We start from the raw sequence: 25505 nt of genomic DNA on the forward strand, positions 1-25505 counted from the left end.
TGCTTAATTCAGTAATATACAGAGTCAGTGCCATCTATTCTAATGTATTCTCTTTTTCTGCCCGTTGCTAGAGTAGAGCAGGAGGTCGTTTTTTCTACCAGGATATGCAATTGGTCCACCACTTCATTGAACCAATTTAGGACGCTCAATTTCCTTTGTAAAATTGATTTTTCTCTCTGTATTCACATCGAGGGCCCTCCACGTTTTGAATCTGTTACGGTGGCGTGGTGGAGAGTGTGAACACCTGAAAGTCAAGAGAGCCAGTTTCTGACCAACGCCTCCATTTCCCATGCTCCCATCAGCTGCATTTTGGGAAAGTATTTTAAAAGGAATTATCTAGGTAGCTTAGTTTCAAATTTAAGGTTTAAGATGTCCCCCTATTTCTTAGCATTAACAGATAAAAATGGCAAAAAACAAAACAAAACAAAACAAAAAAAACAAAAAAACCCAACCCACACAATTAAAAAGGCCCTTAAGTATCAAGTCTTTTTGAAATATCAGCATGTGTAATGCACAGCATACTCAGGTTATCCCATCTGGGCTTTGTTTCCAGACTGTTCTTTGGCTTTTTCATATGCATATTTCGTGTGTGTGTGTGTGTGTGTGTGTAGTTTTAGGGGGAATTATCTGTTGCCTACTGTTGAGGTTACAAAGTACAGACTGAGATGATTTGTGTAAATTCAAAGGGTTGCTCTGAATCATTTGAGTTCCCCAATTCTCATGGGTCCCACCTACATGTCTTGTGTGGCACTTGTGCTCTGTTGATGAAGAGTGTCCATAAAGGGACAGAGAAAGGGCATGGGATTGAAGACTAGGGGACAGAAGAAAGGAGAAGGCAGCATACAACACCCCTCATCTGTCACAGTCCACCCCTTCTTGGGGAGAGGGACATCCAGAAAATGTCTGAACCAGGGCTTCTAACGTTTCCTTCATAGTCTTACAGATAAGGTCCCTGACCTCATGAGGCTTAGATGCCGGTGGAAAACAGGCCATAAACAATCATGTTGTTAAACAAGGCAGTGTCAGAGAGTGGTAAGTGACAAGACAGACGGAGCCTGTGACCTGATGGAGGCTTCTTATGAGCCTCGGGTTAGGACTCGCTCTGTGCTGATGTGTAGTTGAGACTCGAATCATGCTGCATGAAGGGTGCTGCGAATCTTGATTGCCTCTAGTTTGGGGCTGAGCTCCAAGTTCAAGTGCCTTCTCTGGTTCAGGAGCGTACTGTACCTTATATCCTGGTGTTTCCTCAGGGCTCACACTTTGTAAATGATGGTCCTGGCGAGGACTTTGGCTCACTGTTCTCCTGGCCTCTAGAACAGCACCAGGCACATTCTATATGTTCAACACACACATGTTGAATGAATGAATGGAGTCACCTCCACACCCTAACGCACCTGTCATTCTTCTCCCAATGGCGCCTCTCCGTGTTCCCTACCTTAAGGAGGACAAAGGACCCTGAGGTTCTCCAACCAGAGCCCCTCCCTAGAGCTGCACTCCCCTTTCTACCCCAAGCTAGTCCTGTTGGATCTCTCCTGCTTGGGCGTTCAGGGCTGTGTCCTCATGGCAGCTCGATCTAACGCTAGCTATTCCAGCAGCTTCTTAATGGGACTCCCTACTTGAGGCTCGCCTGTGCCCAATGTACCATATTTCAACCAGACAGATCAATAAGTTCTATGAATCTGATCAAGAGCTCTTAGGGTGCCTCAGGGGCCCTCGCTACCTCCCACCCCTGCCCTGTGTCTTCCCAGTTTCTTGGGATGGTCTGCACGGCCTGGCCTATTTGGTCTGGGGCCGACCTCCCCAGTCTTGGCCCTCACTGCTCTGTCTCTTGCTTCCAAGTGTCCCTGCTGGACCGAGCCAATGCAGCACTTGCCCACAGTGGGTGTTTAGTGAACGGCTGAGCTGGGCTCGAGGTGCCCCTGGGGAACGAGCCAGCGACTGCTCCCAATCATGCTGTGAGGCCAGGCCTATGGAAAGGGAGGTGACAAAGGAAGTCTGTGAGCTTTCTGTCTGTGGGGATGGGACATGGTCCCCTTCCTGGTGACACCTCCCATGGTGCACCTGGACCCCTCACACTGCCCTGGAGAGCCCTTTAGGGCTGTCCGTTGGGTGACAAATCTGTGGGAGCGAGGGCATCCTAGGGCCTTGGGCCATTGCATCGTGGCAGTTGGGGCCGGCTGGTGTCAGGCTCCCAGCTTCTAGGAGGCATGGGGATGTGAGAGTCTGCGGGCGGCTGGAGTTCGGGTGTTCCTGTTCTTGCAAGCACCTTGCCCTGCTGCCTTCTCGCCCTCCATCCAGCTGCTTTCTTCTGTGGCAGCTGCAGAAGAGCTCAGAGCCCTCCCAAGTAGGGCCCCAGAACCAGACCCCGAAGAGAGGCCAGGAGAGAATGGACAGACCAGCCTGGGTACGCTCCAGGCTGGGGAGCATTGGGGTGGGGTGGGGGCCATGAGAGGCAGCGCCCTCCTGTGTTCAGAGAGGAGAAGAAAGCGATTATGTTGGACCAGCCACTTTGCATTAAAGAAGACTGATTTGTCCTTCTGATGTGTTGTTTCCATAGAAGCAGGGCTTAACCTTTTAAGTGAAGATTATAAAGCTACCTAATTCATTTAAAATTAGGCTTCAAGCCTATCCGTACTTAATGCTCCAGTGGTACAAGGGGGACCGACTTCAGCCATTCACGGGGACTGCCAGGCAGAGCCTGCGATTTTCTGTGTTTGAAGACAATCTTTCTGGTGGCAATCTAGTTTATTTATTTATTTTTTAAAAATCAGCCTCCTAAGGAGATGTAACCCTCTGTGTAAGATCACCCGAGTATTAATAAATACCTTTTAATTAATGATTAGCCCTGACTCCTCTTCATAAGCACAGGAGGACTGGCACACAGGCACGAAACAGGCATGTTCAATTAAAGTAATTTATTGTATTCTTCTGGAACGGACATAAAGAGCATCTTGGGAATTGATATCACAACACAATGTTATTCACCATTTCACAACTAGCCTTGTGTTGAAATTCTTTTTAAAGAACATAGTAATTTTAAAAAATCTAAATATTTACATATTAATAAAACATATATACAGAAGATTGAGACATCATCCATAGATAATGGAATTTTTTTTTTTTACTAAGAAAGCCTATAAAAAGGATTTCTGAATAAAGTCTGAACAGTAGTCACAGTAAGTAAACACAATTTTAATGTACAAAATATGATTTTACTGCTGCAGTTTTGTGATATGTATTTCCAATTTGTGGCTGCATTGCACATACTTGTGAGTTGAGCAGTCCCCCCCCTCAAGTACTGAAAAATCCAAGCTGTCACCCAGTCTTGGAAGGAAGTGCTTTCAAAGGTTTGTGACGATCCCACAGTGGTAAGGTAAATGTTTCTACCTTTATTAGCAACACACTCATCTCACTGTAATAGAGTTGAAAGGTCACTAATTAATCTTTTCAATTCCCTTGAGAAATATCTCCTGCTGAGGGGCAAAAGACAAATTTTAAAACACACGTTGTGGAAAAACAAAAGCCCTGAATGCAGAACTTCATCAGGCCGCTTGATGACCAGTGGGACCAGTTTCAGGGAAGGGATTCCTAACTGGCCTAGAAATGTAAAAGGCTAATAACTACAGGACGTGACGGAAACCGTTTCTCTGAACCTTTCTTGTAACTTCAGAAATAAGACAAAAGACGCACGGATAAGAGATGGAGCTCTCCAGCAGGGAGGTGGATTCTGCAAGCCACGCCTGTGACCAGCTTTGTCACATTTCAGCGACGCCTCCTAGCTCTCATCTTTGGCTGATGAGCTGGTCTTTGGTGGCACTCCGCATCGCCCCCGAGCAGGGGGAGCAGCTTGGCGTGTTACGGCACATGTCCCCTGGACAGGGCAGCTCTACAAGAACTTGGAGCTCTAATGCTCTGTGACTCATAAAACAAGTGTTAGGGAAATGACAGCCATTCTCTCCCCCTCTGGCTCGGCCCGGCTACAGACCCAATTTCTTTCTGGCCGATTTTTGGCCTTTGGGTCAAGTGCCAAAGACTTTATGGTAATTTAATTATACAGTGAATGAGATCTACGTGCAATGTTTCTAAGTAAAACAGTATTTTTAAATTCACCATCTTTTTGGAGAAGGGAATGTGGAGGTAAATATTTCTGTAAAACAAATACCCACATGGCAAGATATCTCTTTAGTGTAAACCCTTATTTTCATATGTTGGTTTCATAGGAAGCAGAGGGCGAGCGTCCTTAGAGCCAAATAAAGTATATAATATTAAGTCCCTTTGTGGCTGGTTGTCTAAAACCCTGGACCCCGCAGTTTAAAATCCTCTGTGAAAACAGTTGTCAGGTATCATGTGGGTCACTGGTTACTTTGAGTTTCTCTCCTTCTATTTTGTCACTGTGTTGATACAATCTTTGTGATATGTCTTTCTTTCCTTGGAGTTCCTAGATCATTTGCACTTACTCAGTAACAAATGGCTATCTTTGGAGGAAATGATGTCACAAATGATTTCATCTACTGGGTCAGAGCTCTCCTGTCCCCCAAAACAACTTTTTCATCTTCGAAGCCGCTGAAGGCCTAATTAATGTTGGCCTTCCCAACTGCTCCCCAGGGCTGGAAAGAGCTGTTTTCCTTTATTCTGCATCTAAGCAGTGTACATTAAAATACACTTCAAAACTCTATATATTCACATTGAGCGTATGAAAAAAAGAAAAAATGAGAGAGAACTGTTGCTTTTTAATGAACAATGAACTCCCTGGTCTGACGCCAAACTTTTGAAAGGAATGAGTTAACTCTCAAAATGATTTCTAAAAATCTTAACACCAAATTGGAGGCTTGATTATCACACACGACAAAGTATATGACAACTATTCAGATATGACGGGAAAACTTCACAGAACGCCCACACTTTGCAGGAACCTGAAATGCTACGTGGATCTTTGAAGGAATTCAACGGAACAGTTACGTGTGCTAATGAACAGTGTCACTAAAAGGAAAGTCTAGGCAGTGAAATCTGGCTCTGTGTCTTCCGTGTTTTCTCTCCTGGTGTCAAATATATGACCTACAACAGAGACAAGACAATGAAGGGGGACCGCTCCTCTAAAGGGGAGTCACACACTTTTCAATGACTGGGCAAGAGGCAAGGAGGCTGGGCGGCTGGAGAACCTCACTGGTGAAGTATCGGCTTCACATTTAAATCACTGATTTTTCAGCCAAGGCTTTAGTTGGGAGCAATTTTAGCCCCTGGAGATTTGTACTGATTATTTTTACAGGAAAGTCTATGACACTGTGTCACTATTAGAGCATGTCCACATAGTGTCCGGGATAAGAATAGGGCTAAATAAAATAGGGTTTACCTGTAAGAGAGAACATGATGCAGCTATTAAAATAATGTGTACGAAGATTTGTGAAAAGTGGACAATGTTTGTTAGGTTAAAAAAAAAAAAGGGAGAAAAACTCTCAGGAAACAAAAATTTTATGTAGTTGCGTGTCCGATGTGTAAATAAAAAAAGTCTGGGGGGAAAATACCCATTAATGGCTGTCTCTGAGTGGTAAAACTAATTTAAATTTTCTTCTTTTACTTCTGTTAAGTGTTTAGAAGTATGTAAAAGATGGCCCATTTTTGACAAAAATTGCTAGGCCCAGGTGAGCTCTGCTCTCTCCTCTTTCAAATTAAGAAGCCTTCTTTGTCAATTTTAGAAAGCACTGTTTTGATTTTACTTTCTCTGTAGTTTTTTTTTCTCCCCAACACAGCCTGTTCCCCAGTCCTGGGTGATTTCTCGGGGTTCTCAGAGCGCACTGCCCACCCCGCCCCCCTGCTTGCCTCACATGGGACCAGGCTTCCCCGAGGGCGGGCATTTGTTCCCAGAACCTAACAGGGCTGAGGCGATGGAGACACACTAGTCTAACCAAGATGATCTGTTTCCAATACTGTGACATTTGAGCACCAATCCGTGACTTCGTTTCCCCTTTTCTAAATTGATAAACGGTATTATTTATCATGCTGCTCAATAACCTGTAGCAAACGTCAAGAGACTAGTGAAAGACCTGGCCTAGTCCTCTGTGTCCGTCAGGACCTCACCACCTTGGGCAAGGTTCGAGAAAGAACTCCAGTGAGTTTAAACAGCAGAGGACTTCAGGTAGGCTTACAACAGACATTCTAACTGTGAAGACAGACAGTGGAATGGAATCCTAAAGGGATTAGCACATCCAGTGACTCTTAAGATCTTTAGGAAACATGCAGAGAAAAGCTGGCTTTGGCTTAGATATAAGAAAGCTACGCGGTGTAAGGGCTGGAAGTCGAGAGGCCGGGGTCCGGCCGGGCCACCAACCAGCTGGGAGACCTTGACAGAGTCATTTAGTGTTTCTGGGCCTCAGGCTTTTTTACCTGTAAAATAAAAGGACTGGATAAAAAGAAGGGAGGGGACTAGATGATATCTAACGTTCCTTCTTTCTCAGATTCCTTGAAATTCTTTTCAGTTCCGTGAGGTGTTTCTACCATCCCGGGTTCAATTTCCTCATCTGAAACATCTCTCTGCCTCCATCTTCAGACAGGAAAATGCAAAGGTATTATTTCAAGGGGAATGGCTTTCAAATAATAATAGCAGTACTGCTAATAATCACAAAGCCCGCCCACAGTGTCAGGAAGATCATGGGGAAGGGCAGCACTGTGGGCTCTGGGAGTGAAGGGGTTGGGGGGGACGGGGAGGAAGGCTGGACTGGCACAACTGGGGCAGTGGGGATTCCTCCGGACTGCCTCCTGCCTCCATGCACGGTTTCATGCCTGGCGGTAATACTTCCTGTGTCTACTGGGAGCGGGCTGGGTGTGATCAGAACAAGGCTCATACGAGCTGTACTGATGGACAAGGACACGATGGGAAGGAACAGTAGAGATCATGCATTTCAGTTATCTTAATTCATAAATGTGGAAATGTAGCCAAACAAGCAGTCTTAGATTTCCTTTCGTATGACGGCTGCACACGGTAAGGGCTTGATGTAAGCAGAGCTTTTTTGCACGAGGGGCCACAGTTCATTTATGTGCCCGTCCATCTGTTCCTTAGCCACGGGGTAACCGAGCGAGCTGGATGACCTTTACACGGCCCGGCTTTCTCACGGCCCTGACCCGGGTCTGTCCCGGAGCTGGGAGCTCTGCTCACCTTGCCTCCTCAGGACAGGTGCTCCCAGGGAACACACGACCCAGCAGGGCTCCTACGAAGACTAGCTCCTCCACTTATATTTGCTAGACTTTACTTAAAACTTACCACCTTATATCTGGAGTTGGGCTTTTTGGGGTGTCTGGGTTTTATGGGCAGAAAATGGTCAGGTTGACTTTGCTGGGAGGCCAATAAAGAGTCAGGGAGTAAGCAGTCACGTGGCTCAGGGATCAGGGCCCGTCCCTCGGGCTCTCAGGGATAAGCGAACAGAGAGGCAAGAGGCCGGGGTGGGAGTCAAATACTATGAAGTCAGAATGATGTCTGTGGCTTCCCGCTGCAGCAAATGCTGCCTGGAATGTTCTATCAGGCTGATCTGCTTCTAGGACCAGGAATTGGCAGCCGGGCTGGAGGGACTGGCCTGTTCATGCACTCACACTATTCACTGGGTGCCTGTTTCATGATGAGCCACTACTGCCTCTCAAAACCCCTTTTGGGGGAGGTGGACGAGGACAGAATGGACACGGGTGATCCTTGTTCTAGAAAGCAATATCGTGTCACGTAAAAGTCCTCTTAATGCCCACAGGTTTGGGGAAGCACGATGTTATGACTCTAAGTTCTTAGGACTTGCTGTTCTGAGGCTCTCGAGAATGTGAGACAGTGTGAGAAAAACGGGAGCTTTTCAGACTCAGGGTAAATATATCTCTGAACTCAGGGCACTGAGAACCTCTGATCACTAGGGTCTGGGCCAGAAGCCGTTGCCTCAAGCATCTGCGTCTGTGACGTTACAAACATTTTCAATGCAAATATTTTCGTGTGCTGCATTTTCCAGCGGGTGATGAAAATGTAAATGTGTTTTACCTGTTGGTGGTAGGGAAATGCTGTCCAGTCTTTCATCACCGTCAGCTACCTCTGCTGGTTACAAACATAAAACACAAATCTCATTAGTTTCAGGGAGCACATTCATTTTCCTGAATGCAGTAATACAATTTAAAAACTCCAATAATGCATAATAGTTTCAACTTTCTCCCCCCCTCTTTCAGCTTCAGTTGGTTCACATTACATATTTTAGTACCAGTAGTTAAGTAAAGTATTTTTTAAGATAATGATATAACATCTTTTCTCCTGCATTGAATTTCTTTCTGGTATCTTATGAACCTTATTCTGTCAATCACTGATGATTTCAGTTCATTTTCCCTTGTTTGCCAAGGCTTAAATATCCACCCAGTATCTGGGGGGAATTGTTTAAATATGATCATGGAAGGATAGAAGTCAGTGAATCCCTGTGGTAGAATTTTCCATGTCATCCCCAGAACCATCCCGGTGGGGGAGGCTTAGGAAATCCTGGAAACGAGCCTTTCTTTGGAGATGACTAGAAACTCTGATCCCAGAGCGACCTGTCTAAAATTGGCATCAATTCAGTCATAAAGAAAATCAGAAGGAATAAGTGTCTCTTCAAAAGATTTGTCACGTCTGTGTTTTAAAATGCAAACCTTTGCTCATGCCTGATATGTTTTAATCTTCTTAAGAGTTTTCCAAAGGTATCTCCTTCAGTCACAGAGAACCTTCCACTAAGTACAAAAAAGAGAGTGCTCCCATGTCTCGCGATAACTGATGGGGTGATCGGGCTCCGGGACTTGCTGGGAACAGGTCAAGACATTTAGTCAGGGTCATTTGCTCCCTGCATCCCCGGGCTGGCTCCCTCTCACGGGGGCGTGTGAGGCCAGTCATGTGGGGGCTACCATTTGCCATCGCGTTGGAATGTTGAGTGGGGGGGGGCAGCAAAAGTAATACTGTGCTCCTGTTTTTATTGCTGTGGCTTTAAACCCAATCAGGGGGGCAGATATGGCCGGGAACATTCCCCTCCAGTTCATGTTCTCACACCTTGTCCTCAGATCGCTACACCCTGACTGGCCTCAGTGAAAGACCCATTGTGTGCCCACCGGCTGAATCCACCACAGAGAAAACACCCAGAGGACACAGCAGTCAAGGCCAGGCTGGGCTGGAGAAGAGTTTCTGTTCTTCTCTAAAATGGTGCTGTAGGGGACTATTTAGTAACATAAAACATTCGATTGAGGTGTGAGGATAAATGAGAAGATTAAAAATCTTTAAATAAGCTTATAGACAAAATACAGGACATACTAAAATGTTAACAGTGTCTCCTTCTGGAGGAGAGGCCTATAGGCATTTAAAATTTTGTTCTTTGGGTTTTTAAAACCGTTGTAAATATTTATGAAATGATGAACATACAATATCTTTATATTGAGAAGACACCATTTTCTTCTAATTGGCTTGAGTGAATTTGATTAGGGAGATGAACTACATGGTAGTCCTTTCACTGCCTAGGATTTAAAAAAGATTTTCAGTAATAATACCAATAATAGCAACAAGAGCCACCACCGTTTATTAAATGTTTACCATTTACTGAGCACTTGACATACGTCATGTCATTTAACTCTTAGAAAATCCTACAAGGGAGCTCAGTTAATATGCCTGTTTTGACAATGGAAACTACTAGAGGTTAAGAGACTAAGGTAATACAGGACAGCTGGCTGGCTCAGTTAGAAGAGTGTGTAGCTCTTGATCTCAGGGTCATGGGTTTGAGCCCCCGCTGGGTACAGAGATTACTAAAAATAATAATAATGATGATGATAATAATAAACTTGAAAAAAGAGAGAGAGAGACGGAAGGGCTGTAGCTAGTAAGTGGCCAAGGCTGTGAGTCAGGTTCATGCCTGGGCTCTTAATCTCTTTACCGTTAACAGTCCAGACATATACTGCCTGCATCACTGTGAGCTAATTTTGAAAATCTTCAACTTCTAGTTCATTTTATATTTTAGTTACTTTCTCTACATGTCTAATTACTTTTTCTTTAGTTATAACAAAACCCCACCCTTTGTAATTTTAACCATCCTTACTTTTTAAAAACCAGGCCTAGGCAGTCCTGTGCTCTTGTAAAAACAAAATGTATACATCTGAAAAATATACAAATTATTGTATGCAAATTAGTGTCTGCTGGCTACACGAACAGGGCCAAGTGACACAGCTGAAGAGCACGGCTGTGTTCCTTAAATTTAATTATAACATCTGTCTGTACCAACAAACTCATAGTCTTTCTTCTCAGGTGACAGTCAAGTTGTGAAATTTAGAAAAGATTGAGCAAGTTCAATAAAAATTTAATAGCAGTGACAGCTTTGCTCTTAGATCTAACACAAATAAAAAACTGTGGTTGCAAGCTCAGAGGAAATAACCTAATGAAAATGATTAAAAATCTACACTGAGAAAGGAATCATTCCAGTTACAAGAGGAAATTATTACATGGGAGGAGAGCCCCCAATGAATTTTTTTTCCTTTCTTTCTTTCTTTCTTTCTTTGACAGAGAAAGAAATCACAAGTAGGCAGAGAAGCAGGCAGAGAGGGGAAGCAGGCTCCCTGCTGAGCAAAGAGCCTGATGTGGGGCTCGATCCCAGGACCCTGAGATCATGACCTGAGCTGAAGGCAAAGGCTTAACCCACTGAGCCACCCAGGTGCCCCCCTCAATGAATTTCTACTCGGTCCTGCAGAACCACCTTTCAGATCTGTGTGGGGCACTTCTCTTTCCTGGAGGCAGGGTGGGCTTCCTTCAGCAGCAAGCCAATGAGCTCGCCCAGTTGGGAGTCTGTGCCTAATCCCAGGAACTGCACCAAATATGGTAAATGAGGTTGAGGATGTGGAACATCTATGGGACACTCTTCGTATGATCATTTGGACAGAGAATAATCAAGACAAAAGAACATGGCGGGACCAACATCGATCTAGGACGCTCAGTTGCTATCAGCCTCAGGAAATCCAGGCAAGGGTCCCACTTTGGTGCCGCTTGAGAAGAATGAAGTGTAACAATATTTGATGAAACTAGAAGGGAAAAGCTATTTGGCAGGTCACCGCTGATGTGCTGTGCCTTGGTCTAGTCTGGCCTGTAGGTCAGGGCTGGGTTCGCCCAGCCTGGGTTCACCCCCCTTCTCAGATGCAGAAGGGACCTGCCGAGAAGGCAGAGGTATGCCAAGGTGTCCACCACAAACAGCTAGGCAGATCGCCTAAACCCAGTGGTCAGATGTGAAGATGCCCTCAGGCCAATACAGGGATGACGAGGGAAGGGGCAGACACCGTCTGAGCCTGTGAGAGGCTCCGGCAGGAAGGGAAGGGTGGGGGAGCGGTCCACACTTTGGACCCCATTCTGCACAAGCAGGCGCGCATCTGTGCAATGTGTGTGTCCTCGTGAATTACTAATACAGATGCCAGGATTAGTGGGAAACAGAAGCAGGAACGTGGAGGAAAATCCCCACTATGTGCAAGTGTGTTTGCTGGGGGGAAGCAGGGAAGGGAATGGAGACTAGAGCTCATCCTAATCAGTCTCAGCATCTGACACGGGGGGCGGGGTAGGGGGGGTGGAGATGTGCTTCTGGATAAAAGATATAGCACAAGGGAAACAAAATTTTTTTAATCAAATATAAATTTATATCAAGATCAACTTTTCCCCCAACCAGCTTGCGAGTGGATTTTCCTTTTTCTTTAAACAAACAAACAAACAAAACCCGCCAACTATATGTTGAAGATGTTTCCATGCTACCTTACAACAAAGAAACAAAATTTAAACCAAACTTCCTATTTTAGTCATGTGGGCCGTTCCCAGTTGAAAAATACAATTCATCTGAGTAAATGTGGAGACCCAGTTGGCTCTATGAAGGGATTCAGGAATCGGGAAGCATCCCACCCAGCAAACAGACAGGAGCTCCAAAGGGCTCTGGCAAAGCATGAAGGTTTTAAAAGACAGGATGAGAAAGTCATCAACAGAAGAAAGGATTATTGTGGGTAAGGTCACCTTCTTTGGGGACAGAAGGGTCTTAGTAGGTAGATTACTTCATCTTGCTTGGGGAGACGGAGAAGGTCCATGTGACCGATTACTTTATTGGAGCTGACCCCCAAATCCCTGACTGACCAGTTACGAGTACATTCCCAGGGGAGGTTGAAAGTGCAGGCAGATTAGGGATGACAGCCCAGTCTGGTGATGCAGCCTGGCACAAGAGACTCCATTTTGAGCCTGTGGGTTTCCTTTTAACACCGGAAAGGCTGTTTCTGTGTCTCTAAAGATAGCTTTCCACAATACACTCTGTATACTCGATACCCTCCCTACTTTTCATGTCTTCTACCTTCAGAGGTTCCTCTTCAGACTTAAACTTTTCAGGTCCCCCAGGGACTTATAGTCCTTCTCCTCAGCTAGAGGCACGTGTTCTGTAACACAAAGCCCCCTTCCTCCTTCCTCGGAGTTGGCTCTATCTTTCCTGAATTAGCAGTATCGGTACTCTGGATTCATCAGTTCTTTTTCCCCAAGTTCCCAAGTTGCTCCAAGTATTTCTCCCATTTTCCCATTGCCTTCCCCCCAACCCTCTGTGGAGCAGGCAGGGACCAGGCAGCTTCTGCGGATTCTAGGCTGAGGAACAGAAGGGCACGCATACGCTAACCCCCCTCGGACTAGAGGTTGGTGGCATTCCTGGGACCAGTGTTGTCAAGTGGCCGGATCTTGGGTACTTTGGGCCTTTCCCTCTCTTTCAGGCTTACAGACTATTAAATTCAGGTTTCTTTGCTATGGCAAATTTCAGATTTCTCTCAAGCCTGACGATTCTCCTTAGCATCTCTGTTTTTGGGGCTTCAACAATTTCCTCAATAGGTAAACGAAGTTCCTATATATGCAAACAGTCCAGATCGCCAAGGTAGAATTTTGGCAACACAGGACCAATGAAATACTCACTAGCAAAGACACTATTCAGGCCTAATAAACGGAATGTCACTTGGGATATAAAACTGAGGAGATACGGCACTCAGCATGACATCAGTGCTCAGTTTGCTGTGTGGTCTACTGGGCAGTTGTCTTTGAGAACACCTGTCATTCAACTGTGACCCTTTCCCCCAACACTTTCCTGGAGGCTGAAGTAATAAAACGATCTTTGAGAGGCAAACAAAGCTGAGGCAGGCAGAAGACCTTTAGCATAAGAAGGAGTGAGAGACCCACTAGGGGAGTTAACCTTCCTAATTGTTATTCAGTGTGTCTATCTTGAGTGAGGTCAGGCCACTGTGACTCAAGACTCGGAACCTTTGGGGGAGGAAGCGGGAAGAAAGGAAATCAGGAGGGGACTAAGGAGGTAGGGTGCAGAGAAGGAAATGGGAGAAGGCTTGAGGAGGAGGAAGGAAGGGACACTCAAGGATGACCATGTGTGTGCCACAGGCACAGGAGTCCTAGGGACCTCATCCCCAGGGACAGAGCTCAGTGAGGTTGTCACCCTGTGGCTTCTGGGGGCCATAGGATAAGTATTTGAATGTCAAGTAAGGAAATAATAGAATAGTTTCCAGGATCTTACATGACCAGGATGAGCTAAACAATAAGACCTTTTTGTTGTGGACTATTGCGTCTTCTTTTCCACGGACTGATTTGTGGGTTTATTCGACAAATATTCTTGTGCTGTGCCACCCACTTGGGATAGAAACACGACTCAGGTGCAGACCCTGCTCCTGGGGATCTCGTGGTCAGTGGAAGAGACAGGAGTGCCCTTATTCTGGTGGCAGAAAGAGCACGGGCCACTTATCAAGGCTCCGGGAGGAAGTGTCTTTTAAGATCTGTGACAAGAGTAGGTGCCGTTTCCCAGGGAGAGCCCAGCAGGTTCACAACAGGGAGGCGTCTGGTGAGGCTGGGGCAGGAGAAGTGGGTGAGGAGGGTAGGGCTGGCTGTCAGGGACGCTGCCTGCTGTGCTGAAGGGGGCGGTGTATGAGGGATTGTGTTTGGGGAAGACAAAAATCTAGAGGAAGTACCTAATTCTCAGAGAGCGAATCGGCACGCAGCCAGTCTGGAGCGGCAAACCGGTAAGCCATCCACGGTGGGACGGGTCAAGTCCTGGGTGAGGCCTTAGAATAACAAGAAAGCAAGCCATGGGGTTTCGGAGGTGCGCCCAGAAGGGGCAGCGCCCGTGAACTAGACCGAAGGCGGTGTGGGAGAACAGGGAGGACAAGCAAAGACAGGGAGGCCCCAGAGCCCAGGGGAACAGACCCCATGGAGTCCAATCAACAAGCAGGTCAAATGGAGTGTTAATGTAAGCAGAGAGCGAATGTGATCATCCCACGCGAATGCAGCGGGAGTTTCTGTACAGGGGCGGGGCAGAGGGCAAAAGGCAATGGGTTCTGAAGTGAGTGGGCACAGGGAAGCTGACTCTGGCAATGCAAACCCTCTGGGAGGAAATCTGACCAACGTCATCCAGGAGAACGAGATGGTGGTGGTTCTAAGAAATGGCAGGGATAAAGGAATAGTTCTGCTTTGTTTGGGGTTGGCAAAGGGAAGGAGGATCAGGGCCTGAACATTTTTTGAGCATTACCCATTATCTTTATATTAGTGGCAATGCTTACATGGTCTGATTTTAACTCTGAAAACAGCCCTGAGGCAGGTATTAGCCTCGATATATAAACGGAGAGCCCCGGGCTCAGAGAAGGTCCCAGGAATTTGGAAATGGCAGATGGGAGCTAGGAAGTCAGACCTGTTCTTCCCAGTGCTCCCCTGCTGAGTTTATTTGCGGTGATTTGTAGATTAAGAAAAAAAAGGCGGAGGAAAAGGAGAGACCCGGGGGAAGGGCGAGTGTATTATTTATTCATTATCCAAGCCTGGAAACCTGCGCAGGCACAAAGGGTGTTAGTAGCAGTTACGCTGGGACAACAGGAGCAGAGAGGACTGCCGGGCAGGGCGGGCTGCCTGGGCCCCTGTCCTAGGACAGCCCCTTCCCAGTGCTGCTGCCCATGAATGCAGACATTTCCAGAAGGCACACAGGTTTTGTTTATGGAGACATTTACGTATGACGTACGTCTGGAACCTCGTGATGCAGGCTTATCTTTCCGTCCCTTCATGACTGAGACACTGAGGACTGGGAAGCTGGAGTGACTTGCCCGGGGTCCAGGGCTGGTGAAGAGCAGAGAAGAGACCTGAACGTCAGGTCTGGACTCCACTACAACTTACTACCTGATGCGACACTACGTTTCTACCAAGGACAAATACCAGTCGTCCACTGCTGTTTATGGAGAGCACCAGTTCGTATAAAAGGAAGCAAATGGGGGGGAAAAAAAAAAAAGAAGAAGGGAAGGTTTTAATTAAAAATAAAATTATCTACAGCTAAGTACTGTAGAGTCCTGATAGCTACTTTATGGAAGAGAGCTGTAAGGTTTTTCACCCTGAAGACGTACTTGGTCCCTTGCCGCCCGTGTCTCGCTGCATGGAGGGTGTTCCCAGCCTGAGCTGCGGGGCTCCCCACCGGAGACTGGTCACTGTTCTCAGTACGCTGCGAGTGCACCTAAGTGATGCAGAGACCCAGGCCCCCGTGTGCTACTGTTCTCGGGGCCTCCGAACCAGCCAGCTGTGCAGCGGTCAGCATCTGGAGCTCGGCTCCCACACCTGCGCGCTCTGCTAGAGAAGCACAGAGGCTCTTAGCCGGCCAGGCGTCCTGAGGTTTGATGGGAATTGTTTGTTTGTTTAAAAAATAACGTCTAGAGGTTTGTGGCCTCCTAGAGATGATTATTCTTACATGATGGCAGAAAACTGATCTCAAAGGAATTCTTCACTGGTAAATCGGCCCACTATCATTTGGGACCGCAAATCACCAAATCTAAGTAGTCCTACTTCAACTGGTATTCACGTTCCTGGGTAAAATCATCTCCAGACTGCCTAAGCCAGATTTGAAAAAATATCTATGCAACTTAAAATCCCTTTGTCTATTTCATGCGGTGTTTCTGGTAGGAGGATTATTTTTTGTTTTTGTTTTTATTTTTTTACACCTCAAGCAGCTGGTACTTTTTAATAAAGTCATGCAGATCCAAACAAATAAAACTCAACAGCAAATAGAAGTGGATCATAAAAGAGAGACCTTGCTTCACAGGTAAGACACACAAGGCCACGAACAAGATGAGTAATCTTCTTCTTTCATACTAGTAAAAGTAAATGGCCTGATGTAATTTTTACTATTTAACCTTCAGGTGAATTTCAGAACTCACTCAAGTAAGACTTTAAAATGCAAAATCATGGCACCTTCTCCAGAGCTCTTCCTTCAAAAGACAAAAGACAGCAAAGCGCACTAGAGCAGAGGAACTGTACTTCGCCGCATCTAAGAATTCAGGAAAGGGCTGATGGTGATGAATCTTTTCCTGCAGCTGATTCATACCTGAGCCTCTTTTTAACCTTCTTCTGGCCAGTTTGATTTGATCCTGCAGAATCTGTACCCAGTCTCTCGGGCCAGGAAGTTTATCCACGTGGTTAGCCGTACAGTATTTTTCTGTGAAGACTGAGAGAAAATATGAAATACTGTTAAATACTTTCATAAATAAACCATGCAGACCTGAAATAGGAATACATCCCAAAAAGAAAAAAAAAATGTGTTTTCCTAAAAGTGGGTATCTTCAACGTCTATACTACGTTCCCTTGGTAAAGATGGAGGCTGGCAGGACCCCCCTCACATACACTGGATGGTGCCTCAGGATATAACTGGCCATAGAACATGAGTAGATCTAATGGAACCTCTCTTTCTATTTGTTCCACATGTGTGTACATGTCTCTTATGGGCAGAGAAGAAAAAGCTTCCTCTGGGTCTCTTGGCGCCATGACAGAATTCAGCCAATGGATTAGTACTGTTGGTAAATTGAATCTCGGGCAAGATCATACAAAATCGAATGCCAGATGATACAAAAAGATGGCATTCTCACAGTGTTTCCCTCTAACTCAGTCAACACTCGAACAATGATGCAGGGGTGTCTTAGAATCTGGGCAGTACTAGGAGTCAGCTTCTGGTGTGTGGCGCTTGCACCTGGGAGAGTGGTGTATGGGGAGCTACGGAGGGAGCCGCGATGGGACACAAGGGAGGCGGGACAGTGGCCCTCTCGGTAGACAGTCCCGCTTCCCTCCGCTCCTGGGCACCGTCATACCCTTATCTGTGCAAGGACAAGACCTCGTATGTGTCAGCTCCCCTGCTTTTGTGGTATTTAAAATACTAGCAGTTTTAATGTTTTAAAGGTTTCTTTTAAAAAGAAAGGGCAAGGGGAAATGTTGACAGATTCCACTCTCTACAACTGTAAAACTTGTACTGAACAAAAAAGAAACATTTCACCAGTTTTAAAAAAGCCGATTGTGCTAAATACGACCGAAGAAGTTCCATATTCACCACCAAAAAAAAGTTCATTCAAGTAAAAGAACTACTTCAAAAGTCTCTGTAGATAAATGGACAGAGTATGCCCAGGAGACTTGGCAGCCGATACATAAACCAAAGAATCACAGAACACGCTTTATGTCACTACATTAGGGAAATGACGTTAAAAAGCTAATACTTAATACAGAATCAACAGTGGGGACCAGACCCATTCAAACATTAGAGAGCAGGCGGCGGGGGTGACTGGACCCGGTAGATATGGGAGAAACGGCACGTTTGAGGGGAAAGGCACACTGTGCTGGGTTTGGTTTGGGTCGTGCTGATTTGGGGTGTCTGCAATGGTTAGCCGCTACTTGGCACGGAAGCCTGAGGCTGAGGGAAGGGGTCCAGGCAGAAGATACGGACCCAAGGGGCACATATCTATAGGTGGTAGTTAGAGCAATGAGAAAAAAATGTTGGCCAGGAGAGCATATGGAGTGAAGAGAGCATGGTGCCAAGCCCAGAGCCAGAGAAAACCCCAGACGGAAGGAGATGAAGGCACAGGACTGGCGAAATCCAGAAAACTGGGAAGTGCGGTCTGTAAAGACCAGTGAGGGGCGCTAAGAAAGACAAGGGACAATAGTCTGAAGTGCAGAAGAGAGGGTCAGGCACAGCGCTTTACTAGGTGTCACTGGAGCCCCTCAAAGGAGAGGTGGGGCGGCCACAGATGACATTCCAGAAACACCAGGTCAGTGGGGGAAGAAGAAGAGGGGCGGGGTTGGGGGAGGGCTGTAGGCAGGAGAGACATGAGCATGGTTTCCATTCTGGAGAAGGCAGGATCCAGGGGAAGGAAGGAGACAGTCAAAGGAACCACGTCAGAAGAACTGAGGCGGTAGGATCCCGAACGGGTTGGGGGGAGGAGCTGCCCTTGAAGAGGAGGAAGACTCCCCACTCTGAGCCCAGAGAGAGTGGGAGCTGGGGTGCACTAGAAGTGGTCTAGGTTGGAGCAGTCACTCCTGAGACCTCAGTGATTCAGTGGCAAAGGGTAGGGAGAGTGTGGGGAATGTCTGGCATTGCCTCTGAGAAGAAGAGGAAGAGGACAGCGGTAGACCAAGGACGTGAGCATGGCGAGCCAAAGAGAAGCCTATACACTTGTGGTGGCAACAGTCCTGTGGCAGCTTGCAGCTCGGGGCTAGGAGTGGTGCCACTGGACGGCAGTTTTGGCCCAGGTCAGGATTCTGCTGGACGGTTTTGGCAGGAGGACAGGGACAGAAAGCCCTTGCAGATGCCAGTGAGAGTCCATGACCTCTGTTTTCTTCACTCCCCCGCCCCCTCCCCAAATCTGGGGAGGAAGCAAAGCCAGAAAAAGGCTCAGACGCTTGGAAAAAAATCTCTGGGGATGAGGGAGTGGAATCAGTGGGGTTGGCAAGGAGATGTCACGCTGGAGTAGACGACATCTGTGGGGGAGCGGTTCTGGGCGAGAATGCTGAGGTGTGGTCACAGGGGACTGGGTCTGGACATGGTGTGGCTAGGGTCAGGATCTTTCATGAGGATCGTGAAGTCACTCAAGGTGCCAGCAAGACCTGAGAGGGAGAGGAAGGCGTGTAGCTGTGGTAAGAGCCTTGATGGAAAGGGTCCACTCCAGCCTCCACCGAGCAGAGGAAGGGAGACGATTAGAAAGCAGGGCTGAGGATGGGGGAGAATGTCAACCAGGCCATCTAGTATACGGCCTGTGGGCATCAGCAAGCCCTGTGGTCTCTACTCTCTACTCGGGAGGGAGGCAGATGCCGTGCTATTCCCGGGGGGTAGGTGTGTCCTTGAATCTTCTGTGCCAGACTGGAGACCACTTCAAGGGTCCTCATGTATCTTGTCTCCCTCAAAGCACCGACAACAGTGCCCTGTACTGAACGAGAGGTCAATAAATATTTGATGAACACACATATTTTCCAGTTTTGTTTCTAATGGCAACAGATACAATAGCTCATGAATTTAGACTAATTAGGAAGTTTTAGTTCATGGAATATAGTTAAACAAGACTGAATTACATCCAAATGCCCACAGTAACACTTGCTAATCAGAGAACTGCCAAAAGGTTCTCCAAGTTCTATTTTAACAAAAAGAAAATAATTGTATGTAGCACACTGTTAATTTATGTGAAAATGTGTACCACAAAAATGACTGAATATATCATCTTACCAGGTAAACATCTCCCTCTCTGTGATATTATTTCTAAAATTAATTTCTATAGCAACCCCTCTTTTCTTAGATTGTGAAAAGCCTGTGTCCAAATTAGCACACACTAGAAGACAGTGGTTCCAAATTACAAAGTCAATGTGGGTTATGCCAACATCGAAATGACTCCTAGCAACCACGCATGTCAATAACCAAGTTTAGGAGAACCAAAGGGAAGGCTCTGGAATGTTTTCTCCCACTCTGTGAGGGACTTCCAAGCAAATCCTTCTAAGCTAATCTTGGGCTCAAATATTCTGTCACTCACTAAAAAGGCAATAATTTCAACTTCTTTTTTCTCCTTTCAGTTAAAATTCATCCAGTCACAATAAAAAGCCAAGGAAATCTCTGTCTTCTGGGTCTGCGTCTGAGACCTTTGAAGGCATAGCATTAGGCTTCTCAGAAAATACCTACACCAACAAATAGTTCCACAGGCTGTATTACTGATATTCTATTTCATGGATCACATTCAAACTTAAAAGAGACTTTTAACTTGGATCTATCTCCTGAAGATGAAATCCTATTCTGTTACATGTGCAGATGAGGCCTTAGAACAAGGCCAAAAGATTGTCATTGTATTGATCCAAAAATGCTCAATACGCTGTGTGAACAGAGGTATGGAGTAAGCAGAATATATTTTGCTGTCTGAATCTATAGCTAAAGGTCAAGCTATTATCCTGGTAACAGTTCCATTAGGAGTAATGATGTGAAAAGAGGCATTGCATTAATGCACTGGGTTTCCTACTACGTTAATGGTGGGTCATTAAGAATCATAGCACAATTTGCATTCATCCTTAGAATGCGATAGGTACTAAAAAGAAATTTCCCTCTTTTTTCTATTTTCATGTATTAAGGAGAAGCAAGGACTAATTTTAAACAAGTCCGAATAATCCGAGCAAGCGGATTAGAGCCAACAATGAGACTAAGTAAAAGAGTTGAAGCATCTCCTGCGCTTCATATAATTTGAGGTCCCAAGGTACAAAGGGTATGTTAAGTCACTAGGGAAATGACAAATGTTCAGTTTGATCTGTACATGAGTAATGACTTTTCTCATATGCTTGTGTTCATTTGAACCGTGCCCTTTAATTGTATATAAATAATGAATAAGCTGGTGGTGGCTGAGCAGATCCGTCCCTGGGAAACGCAGCGTCTAATGTAATCATCAATGAACAGGCGGTCTATAGGGTGTCTGCTTGTGCCCTGCTGAGGACACGGTGGACTGGCCGCGTTCCCCAAACAGCTATCTGTTCACACAGTGGTTCCTGGAGGAATTTTCTGGCTCCCTATCCTGGGAAAAGCAGAACATGGAGAGGGTGTTTAAAGGAAGTCACTGGATGGCAGAGATGCTCAGAGAAGCAGGAGGAGACCTGCAGAGCTTTCGTTTCTCTGCGGCACCTTCAGACGAGGCCACAGCTGGCCAGCAGAGAGAGCCCAAGTTCTGATGTGATGATGCAGTTTTATGTTTTGGTCAAACAGACAAGTGGTAATCAACGCGGGCATCAAGCCACACTGAAGCCAGGTCCACCTGGGCCCTGCCCATGTTCCCAAGCATGAGAGGGGCCAGGGACCAGGGAAGGAGCTCTCTCTGTGGTTAGGTTTTGGGGCTGTGCCAAGGAGAGGGAACCCTGGCGCCAGCCTGCAGGGGGAGTCAATGAGGTCTTCCTGCAGGTGGCCGGCCGTCCCCCTTCTCACATGTGAGCCACCCGAAGACCACCAGCACCTTCCCATGGCCCCTTCTTCCCTTTGCTCTTTTGAAACTGTTATGTGGAGCTTCCTACGTGCTAATAAGCCCGTTAGAGATCTATCTCATTTAATGGTCGTTGTAACCTGATGGTACTGGTGTTGGGATATTGTACTAGAGACAAAATCAAAGTACAGGTGGGTTAAGTAACCTGTCCCAGACTGCATGGCTAATAGGGATTATTTTCCACATAAATTATTTAATTTTTTTTTAAATATTTTTTTTTAAAGATTGAGAGAGAGAGAGAGAGCACAGAGAAAAGAATGAGAGGGAGAAGGAGGCTCCCTACTAAGCAGAGAGACCTACATGGGGTTTGATCGCAGGACCCTGAGATCATGACCTGAGCTGAAGGCAGACGCTTAACCACCTGAGCCACACAAGTGCCTCCTAATTTGTAATTTAAAGTTATATACGAGCACATAGATTCTGTAGAAGAATAATGACTGAATTCTAAATATAAGCAAATCAATAGCTAACTTAATGTTGTGAATGTTGGTCTTACTTTCATCTACACAAAACAGAAGCAAGGGGGGACAAGAAGGGAGAGGACCCTGGTGTCTGTGAGATCACCTCCCCTCTAGATCAAAGGGGTTGGTCGGCCTGAGGCAAGGAAGGGAGAAGGAGAGTGGGCCTTGAGGAGGATGGGCATACAGGTTTTTTTCAACTTCTGAGATTAAGGAATTGGTCCACTTTTTTTTTTTTTTTAATATTTTATTTATTTGACAGAGATCACAAGTAGGCAGGGAGGCCGGGTGGGGTGGGGAGCAGACTCCCTGCTGAGCAGAGAGCCCAATGCGGGGCTCGATCCCAGGACCCTGAGGTTATGACTCGAGCTGAAGGCAGAGGCTTAACCCACTGAGCCACCCAGGTGCCCCTTGGTCCACATTTTATATGGATCTAACAGAGAATATCTTTTCTTTGATGATAATATGGTGCTTCATTTCCCAGATTCCAGGGGACAGGTGAAATCCCACAAGTCATAGGCTTGATACCCATTCCACTAATTTATTAGTCACAAGAAACGTGGACGTACTAGGAGAGAAAGGGAAAGAGCTAGAAGAAGGACTGGAGGATGCTGCGTGGTGTTCTAATGCTTCAGATCTCAGGGCAAGTGCTGCTGGTTTGGAGGTGGGCTCTCAGCGTGCAGCTTCAAAACTCTGATTGTCTCAGACCACCCAGGGCTTCAGGCCTGAGAAACCAGCTCACAGTGACTAGACCTACAAGGAACTAATCAATAAGTGACAACGAAATTAATTAGTGCGTAAGCGGGGATTACCTTCCTAGTATGTGGAACATCTGTCATAACCCAGTACTCTCACTTCTTAGAATCAAGGTGCTGGAATGAAAAACTCAACAGAAGGCTTGACTTGAAGCAAAGGTACCTGGATGGTGTGGGGCTGGCCAAGCTCAAAGATGCCTCTGGAACCCGCCCCATGCCCCTGACCCCTGCTGCTGAAGTGGGCAGGAATGTTTCGTACCTGCGCTCTCAGCTCAGTCATAGCAGTGACGGGCGCTTGACCACAGACAGCACAAAAGGATGAGCTTCTCAGAATAGCAAGCAAGGAGAGGCCGAGGGCTTGAGCAGTAATAGGTAAAGCCGAGACCTCATGGTGCGAGTGGCCCTAACACACCTTGCAAACCACAACTGTCGGGGGCGGGGGTGGGACAGGGGAAGGAAGCAAGGGGAGGAAGCCAGCTGGTAAGGAGGAGAAGGAGCAGATGTGCAGAGAGAAGGGAGACAGAGAGACTGACAAGTGTCGCTTGGAAGCAAGGGAGGCAGCATGCAGGCAGTCAACAGTGTGTCTATTTTGCAGCCTTGCAAAACTTAGCTTCTTCCTAAGGGAGTGTTAGTGACACTGTGTTTTGAGACCAAAAGAGCCTTCTTGAAGAGAACATTTTATACACATTGAAGTCTGGTTTTTCTTTTTCTTTTTCTTTTTCTTTTTTTTTTTTTTTTTTAAGATTTTATTTATTTATTTGTCAGGGAGAGAGAGAGAGAGAGAGAAGCAGGTTCCCTGCTGGGCAAGGAGCCCGATGCAGACTCAATCCCAGGACACTGGGACCATGACCTGAGCCGAAGCCACCATGATGCTTAGCCACTTAACTGACTAAACCACCCAGGCGTTCCTCCTTTTTTTTTTTTTTTTCTCCCTCTCTTCAAACTCATGACCCTGAGATCAAGACCTGAGCTGGAACCAAGAGTCAAGACGCCCAACTGACTGAGCCACCCAGATGCCCCAAGTTAAAACCTGATTCTTAATTCACCACCAATTACACATGAATGACCACCAAACCCTACCATTACCATTACGGTTACAAATTAGGCAACCAAGCACATTCATAAGAATATATACCTAGACAGAGAATACCAAGGCAAAGAGATCTTAAAAGCAACTGGACAGAAAAAGATTATCTACGGAAGAACAATAGACCAACAATAGCAACCAAACCTTGAAGAACATGGGATGTTTTCAAATTGCTCTGTAAAAGCCGCCCCCAGGCTAGAGCACAGTGCCCCACTGGACTGCCCACCATTCAACAGTAAGGGTGAAATAGGGAAATGGTCAGAACAGAGACTGCAGCAACGTACCACACAGACCCTCGAAGAATTACTACAGGCTGTAGCTGAGGAAGAAGAGCGCTGAAAGCAGAAGGGAGGAGGGAGAGGGGATCAGGGAGGGGAGGAAGGGGGAGGGAGGGCATAAGCTCTGAGATACTAGGCGCTCCTGTGATGCCAAACTAATGAAAACTGTAGGACTGGCTCAGAGGCAGACAAAAGACCAAGTGTAAACAGGTAAAGTGCGAGCTTGGTGTAGGACTGAGGGGCAATTACAATCCATGTAAAAAAAGAGGATGGTGTTACCATGATTATTGCCCAGAGAGAAAAACAAATTAAATCCTTCCCTCACATTTTAGGCAAGAGAAAATTCTAAGGGGATGAAAGATCCAAAAGGAAAAGATAAAACTTTAAAACTTGGTTGGGAAAAAAAAAATTGGAATATCATTATATATTATCATGGTAGGAAAAATTTCTTAAAACGGTCATCAAAAAAAAAAAAGGCATAAAGTAGTCTATCTGGTGTTAGATCTCAGCTTTGGTGTGGTAAGTGGTCAGAGACAGAGTTTTCACAGGTGAGAAAATAAGAGAAAACATTTGTAACATGTGCAACTGACAGAAGAATTCTTAGAAGTCAACAAGAACACAATAGCCTATTGGAGAGACAGGAAAAGGACGGAAATTCACAGAGGGAAAATAACCAAAGAGTGGTCAGTAGGAAAGGATGGTCAACGTTCTTGATCAGGGAATCCACCACTGAGGTACCGCTTAAGACCAATCAGACAGGCAAAGATTAAAGCTTGTTAGTACCACAGGTTGGCAAGAATGAGGCAAAACAGGATTTCTTATTTGTTGCTGGGGGATATGTAAGTGAGGTGTCACATGAAAGAGCCATTTGGCAAAATGCTTAATGAAGCTGAAGACGCTTGTGTCCTCAGTTCTGCTCCCCGGTGTGTCCCCCAGAGATACGCCCACATCTGTCGCCAGCCTAACTAACCCTTAACAGAAGACTGCAGAAAAAAAAAAAATCACTGTGTGGATAGGATGGTTAGTGGTTAAACTGAATCAACGAGATTTATAATGTATCGATATGGATAAATCTTTAAAAAAAAAACTCACAAAGTTGCAAAAGTACAGTATAAGGCTGTGTGTGTGGATTCATAAATTCACAAGACAGTAGTGCGGGTGATTTATGGACACACACTTAAGCAGTAATGTGGAAAACATAAGGGAGAAAGATTCACACCAACCTCAGGTTACTCTGGAGTGGGAGGGAGAAAGAAAGGAGATGGTAGAAGAATATTTTTATTAATTTTTGTTAAGGAGGGGGAGGTCCAGAGGGAGAAGGAGGGAGAGAGAGAGAGAATCTAAGGCAGGCTTCACACCCAGCGCACAGCCCCAAGGCAGGGCTTGATCTCAGGACCCTGAGATCATGACCTGAGCCAGAATCAAGAGTTGGATGCTAAACCGACTGAGCCCCCCAGGCACCCCGAACATTTTGACTCTTAATTTAAAAAAAGGGTGGGTATGCAGTAAATATAACATCTGTTTTAAACCTCAGGGGCACGGTGGAGAGAAAATGCCTTCAACGTATTTAAGATGAAGAAGAATGCTACTATTTCTACTTCTGGCCTAACGACCACTGCTAATGGGT

At 46.0% G+C, this 25505-nt stretch overlaps 1 protein-coding gene across 8 annotated transcripts in view; it reads right to left on the minus strand.

The window, feature by feature from the left end:
• Nucleotides 1-2900: 2900 nt before the first annotated feature.
• Nucleotides 2901-25505, minus strand: part of BEND7 (BEN domain containing 7) — a 79258-nt gene continuing 56653 nt past the window's right edge. For 4 of the 8 annotated variants that reach the window (XM_044227056.1, XM_044227061.1, XM_044227063.1 and 1 more), the window contains 2 exons: nt 16368-16487; nt 2901-8059 (listed from right to left, as the gene is read on the minus strand). In XM_044227056.1, the coding sequence (XP_044082991.1) occupies nt 7908-8059; nt 16368-16487 (272 nt within the window). In that variant the 3' untranslated portion in view covers nt 2901-7907. The remainder of the gene's footprint in view (nt 8060-16367; nt 16488-25505) is intronic. The other 4 variants (XM_044227058.1, XM_044227057.1, XM_044227062.1 and 1 more) reach the window with 4 other exon arrangements.

The sequence above is a fragment of the Neovison vison genome, chromosome 12 (genome assembly GCF_020171115.1).
Source record: "Neovison vison isolate M4711 chromosome 12, ASM_NN_V1, whole genome shotgun sequence".
NCBI classification, from domain to species: Eukaryota; Metazoa; Chordata; class Mammalia; order Carnivora; family Mustelidae; genus Neogale; species Neogale vison.